At 44.9% G+C, this 6,228-nt stretch overlaps 1 protein-coding gene across 1 annotated transcript; it reads right to left on the bottom strand.

Annotated features, from left to right (window-relative positions):
* Positions 1-3,997: 3,997 nt before the first annotated feature.
* On the bottom strand, positions 3,998-5,979 carry LOC115690018 (actin-7-like). The gene is made up of 4 exons (XM_030616238.2): positions 5,920-5,979; positions 5,409-5,802; positions 4,518-5,131; positions 3,998-4,060 (listed from the first exon to the last, which is right to left on the bottom strand). Exons 1-4 carry the CDS (start codon positions 5,977-5,979, stop codon positions 3,998-4,000), a joined length of 1,131 nt encoding a protein of 376 aa, XP_030472098.2.
* Between the last annotated feature and the right edge of the window lie 249 nt (positions 5,980-6,228).

The raw sequence follows: 6,228 nt of genomic DNA, 5'->3' as shown, positions 1-6,228 counted from the left end.
AGATGATTTAGGCTAGGTTTACGTCCAGTCCATAATTCAAAAGGAGTCTTTGGAACAACCTTGGTAGGAACACGATTTAGAATGTAGAAAGCTGTTCTCAAGGCTTCACCCCACAGAAAATCAGGTAAGTTCGTCCTGCTAATCATACTCCTCATCATGTCCATAAGGGTGCGATTCCGTCTTTCGGCCACATCGTTTTGTTCAGGACTCCCGGGTATAGTAAATTGAGCCACTATTCCTGAATCTTCTAAGTATTTGGCAAATGGCCCTTTCAGCTGTCCAGCATCGCCATGACTGCCATAATACTCACCACCTCGGTCAGACCTGACAACCTTTATGACTTTTCCCAGCTGTTTCTCGACTTCAGTCCGAAAAATCTTGAACTTGTCAAGAGACTCAGACTTCTCCTTAATCAAGAACAGATAACCATATCGGGAATAGTCATCTGTAAATGTGATGAAATAGAAATTTCTACACAATGTTGCCGTATAGGGTCCACTGATGTCAGTGTGAATGACTTCCAAAAGGTCAGAACTACGGACTGCGGTTTTCTTCTTTATCTTGGTCATCTTACCCCTACAACAATCTACGCAAGTATCTAGGTCACTTTCAAGAGTAGGCAGGATGTTTATCTTTATCAGCCTTTCCACTCTTTCCTTAGAAATGTGACCAAGTCGTTTATGCAACAATGCATAAGACTGTTCCTTAGGTAGAGGTCTTTTGGAAACAACCCTTTCAGCTGTATAAGCGACGTATATATCATTGGGAGATAAACACAATATGTACAATCCATTCGATATGTTGCAGCACCCAACCTTATTTGAATCAAAGAACATAGAAACCACATTGTTCTTTATTTCAAAAGAGTAGCCACAAACATCCAAACTTGATACGGAAACTAAGTTCCGTCTGAAGGAAGGCACATAAAAGGTGTTTCTTAACATCATATTAAAATCAGAATCCAAAATTAATATGACATCTCCCACGACCTCGACGTCGACTCTCTTGTTGTTTCCTACAGTGAGCTTTAATTCATCTTGATTTGGCTTCCTTCTGTTTGTGAATCCCTGACTGCTCACGCTTGGACAACCAAGATTTATATCTATTGCAGTCTTTCTTCATGTGACCCTTCCTCCTACAAAAGTAGCAGTGAACACCATTTTTCTTCAAAGGTGTTTTCTCAGGACCCAGATTGTCTAAATGACCGGTGGTTTCAGGAGTTCCTTTCTGAGTACGATTCTTGAACTTACTACTCTTCCTGCTACTGGAACTAGAGGCATAGAAAGCAAGATTCCCTTTATCTTTCTTCAGTTTCTCTTCCTCTGCCACAACCCTAACTATCAGGTCATTGACCGACCACTTTTTATCTTGGGAATTATAGTTGGTCTTTATAATTCCAAACTCAGTAGGAATGGTGTTCAGGGCTTGATGCACAATGAAGGCATCAGAAAGAATAATCTCATGGACCTTTAGTTTTGTCTGGAGGTCTACCATCCTAAGGACGTAATCCCTAACCCCACTTGAACCATCATACCTCATATTATTGAGTAACTACATGTATGTCCGAGCCTCAGCATTAGACGAGTCACGGTTCCTTGCTTGCAAGGTTTCCATCATTTCTTTAGCAGTGCAGTCAGCTGGAAAACTACTTTTCAAATGGTCCTTAATGGATCGCTTCATCAGTAACAAGCAAATCCTATTGCTCTTTGCCTAAGCGGCACTCAGTGTCTTTTCCATATCCGTACTTTCAGCAGTGACATCTGCTAGCTTATCCTCAGTAAGAGCAATATGAATATCTGCCAGCTCCATACCAAACAGAAAATCCTCTTTCCATTTCTTAAAGTTTGAACCAGTAAGAACCTCAATATTTATGGAGTTGCCGTTCAGGGAGAAGGTGACTGTTAAAAACAAGCAATATCTATAATCAGCATCATGTGAGTACTTTCCTGAGAGTTACACACATCATCATATAATCACCTTTGGGCAGAATACATGACATGCAATTATATACCCTTTACATGACAACGGCCATGAGAATGTATTCCAATCTTTTATGAATTCACCACCTTTGGGTGTATGAACCACTAGGATCAGTCATTCCTTACGCATGCTGTACATGTATCCCTCCATGAACCAATACATAATCACCTCCTTTGGGAGTATGATAACACATTAGAACAGAAGACATCCTAACAATACGAGACTGATATTTCTCAAACTCAATTAAGTGTGCCACTTTGGCGGTCACTACCAAATTGAATCATTGAAACTCTCTCATACTAAGGATATAAACTTTATGTCTCACATATACTATATAGATGTAATTCTAGACTGGAAGATATTGGCAATGTCTCTAAAATTACATACCATGCTAATTACATTACTTTATACATTGATATATGTCAAACCTTATACATACTATCAATGAAACATGATCTACATGTCCTTAAGTCATCATATACATGTAAGCTTTAATCTGTATCTCTTAAACCATAGAGAAATACAAGAAAATACGAAAATATACCATAAAAATACATGTATATAGGGTTCCATATGTATTTTCACATCCTTAAAAGTATCAAACATGTAAAATAAATATACCACAGTGTAGATAATCCTTATACGAGCACGCCGGTACCTTGCACGCTCCAAACGGAGGCCGGACGCGCCCTCACGCGCCTCATGAAGGTGAGGCGTGTGGGCCTCACGCGCCGGCACCTAAGTCGACCAAAAAAGCCGGTCCGACCCGGTCCGAAGCAGGTCGGCGCTGCCGGCGGCCCGGCTTACTGCCGTCCGTCAGAGTTGGCCAGGTTCGGTCAACAGTCGGGTTCGGGTCAAGTCAATCCCCGGGTCGGGTCAATAGGTTGGACCTTGGGTTGGGTCAACGGGTCGGGTCTGGGTCAAATCCGGAGTCGGGTCGGGTCAGCCGGATCGACCCGGCTCGCGGAAACCCTAGCGCGTGCGTTGCACGAGCCTGGGAACACCTGCGCGTGGCCGCGTGTGTGTCGCCGGGGCTCTCCCATGCCCCGGCGCGTGCGGCCACTCCCGGCGGCCCCTGGTGGCCTGCGACCACTCATTTTTCTCGTCTCGCGACGATCTATCCATCTATGTGATTTATTCTAACATTCAACGGATGAAAAAATCAAAACCACATACGAACAGTACCGGCCCGTTTCTCGACTATGGCGGCTCTGATACCACATGTTGGCCGGCCCGTATGGCTCGACCGAGTGCCCTAGGATCACCATAGCGAGATATTAACGGTACGGTAAAATGATGGATAGAATTTGTGCACCTGATTTGGATTCCATCGGTCTGGATGCGGAAATGACGATGAACCGGTGCCGTAGGTCTTCTCCCCTGTCACCCCCCGAAGTCCCGGCGCTATGAGACCGCCTCAGCCAACTCACGGAAGCCTTAGGTGAGTTTGAGAGCGTTTGAGAGAGATTGGAGAGAGTTGGGTACAGAGGAGGGACCTGCAGCTCTATTTATAGAGTTTCCAGCCAGGTCCTCTCATAACGGGCCGAGCCGAACTCGGCCCACACAAGCCGGGCCCATATATGACCAATTAAGAAATCTTATATCCAAACTTATTAGACCAGACCCGTAAGCGGGTAATAACAATCTCAATTAATGTAACCCACATTAGGAAAACGTTACAATAACCTCCTCTTCTCAAGCCAATATATTGATGTTGGATGAATAATTCAGACGGTAGCGTGCCAATCTTCATGATTACCAGTTTAATCGTGCCTTTCAAGAAGCGAACACATGCACGTACAAATCTTTCAGCGAGGATGGGAAAGGCTAAAGACCACCGACTTATTTTTCCATTATGATTGTACAACGAGCTCGAGCTCGACATGAACACCACGAGACAGATCTTTATTCTATCGGTGAGAGAGAAGGAAAACAAACTTAGAAACCACGCCAATAACCAAATCTGGCAAACCGGAATCACAAATTGCAACCTCATAAAGGTAAAACAGCATCATATCTAGCGCTTTTCGTGAACAATGGACGGGCCATCTTCATCGTACTCAGCCTTTGAAATCCACATCTGCATCAAGAATAGTTTCGAAACCAAAAAGGCCATCAGAATTGCACACAACCAACAATTTGACTATGCTAGTCATTTGGTGATATGAATGCCTCAACTAGTCCATGGAACACTCAGCAATTATTCAGTGACCAATTAGCTGTATATAAATGAGTCTAGACCAATAAATTTGGTGAGACCCACCACTCTAAACGTCCTCAATTTACTGTGATACATGTACTTCCCTCTTTGTTACTTTCACTCTTTTCTCTATTAGGAAGTTTTTAAGAAGTTTAAGTAGACAAAGGGGGAAAAAACATGATGCGGATTTTGTGCTTAAGTTACCCTTTTTAGTGCTACCAGTTTGATCAAAACGCTCGACAGTTTTATGACGATGGTCCATGATGACTTTCGGCAGGAAAAGAAAACTTTGGAAGTCTTAAAGCGCAAGACCAGAAATATCTGTTCAGTTAAATACCGTCTGGAATGTGCTAAGAGAAGCAAGTATGGACCCTCCAATCCAAACGCTGTACTTTCTCTCCGGAGGAGCGACCACCTTGACTTTATAGTTGCGTGTCTTGAGGGCGGTGATCTCGTTACTGAGGCGCTCAGCGAATCCTGGAAACATAGTCGATCCTCCGCTTAGCATGATGTTCCCATAGAGGTCCTTCCAGAGGTCATCGTCACACTTCTTGATCGAACTGTGAACGGCCTCGTGAATCCCGGGCATGTCCATATCGACAAGTTGCGGCTGGAATAGGACTTCAGCACACTCGAACCGCTCAGCTCCGATGGTTACGACCTGTCCATCGGGTAACTCATATTGTTTCTTAATTGTCGAACTGCTTTCAGTGGCTTCAAGCTCCTTCTCGTAATCAAGAGCCACGTACCCGAGCTTCTCCTTGATGTCGCAAACGATTTCTCGATCTTCTGTTATTATAGATGGATAACCTCTCTCACTTAAGATGTTCATCAAAGCTTCGGTCGAGCTTCTCCCCGCGAGGTTTAGCCAACTAACGGAAGGGTCCACCTTGTAACCTTCATAGATCGGCACTGTGTGGGTCACTCCCTCCCCAGAATCTAGCACCATACCTGGACAAGAACAATCATTCTCTCGTTAAGAAGCAAACAGGAAACTTCGGGACGAATAATGCTAGAGATATCGATGCCGTCGGCGGTATGCAAAATTAATTCATCTGGTGGTGGCAAATCGAAACGATGGACTCTTAAACAAAAGGATCATATCCAGCCACTGACCCACGGGCTTCCACGTTACTTCGTCAATGATAGTCATAAACCGGTTTTCGTATCTCCATCGTTATTCTTTTTAAAATTTTTGGAAATGTAAATATTCCGGTCACGACAAAACCTGTAGTACGGCCACTGGCGTAGAGGGAGAGAGCTGCTCCGACATCAACATGCAAAGCAGGGACATTGAAGGTCTCGAACATGATCTGCGCCATCTTCTCTCTATTGGCCTTAGGGTTGAGGGCCGCTTCGGTGAGGAGCACCGGATGCTCTTCGGGATTGACGCGCAGCTCGTCGTGGAAAGTGTGATGCCAGACCTTCTCCATGTCCTCCCAATCGCGCACGATCCCATTTTCCATCGGAGACTTCAAGTTGAGGATGCGCCTCTTCGACATGACTTCGTCCCCGACATACGCGTTTTTCTGGCCCATCCCAACCTTGACGCCGGGATGCCTCGCATGGCCCACGATGTTGCGGAAGACAGCCCTGGGAACATCGTCCCCGGCAAATCCGGCCTGTCGAATCCGATCGGCACGCGAACACAGCATCACGTCCACGAAAAGTTGTGCGGATAATCACAAAGCTAATGTACACATAGTCATGCATGATTTCTTATCTACTAAGTGACTCACCTTAACCATTCCGGTTCCGATGTCAAGAACGAGGGGCTGGATGTCCTCCCCATCCGCCATTTTTTTCTTGTTTGGGGCGGCGGGGGGTTTGGTTTTACTTCACGCGAATGCTTAACACGTTATGGAGAGAATGTAGCAATACCCAAGACTTGTTGATGAAGCGTGACAAACTGGGAGCGACCTGCCGTTTTTATAATCTTGCCTTCCCAACGGCCATCGTTTTGTCCTTTCTATCTCCCTAATCTCTACCTGCCATCGTTTTGTCTTTTGATCAACAGGAGGACTATGGACAAGGATGTGCAATAGTTT

Source organism: Syzygium oleosum, unplaced genomic scaffold, assembly GCF_021117445.2.
Source record: "Syzygium oleosum isolate NSW1041296 unplaced genomic scaffold, Sole_v2.1 Sole_v2.14, whole genome shotgun sequence".
Taxonomy (NCBI): domain Eukaryota; kingdom Viridiplantae; phylum Streptophyta; class Magnoliopsida; order Myrtales; family Myrtaceae; genus Syzygium; species Syzygium oleosum.
This window is presented reverse-complemented; position numbering and strand designations above follow the sequence as displayed.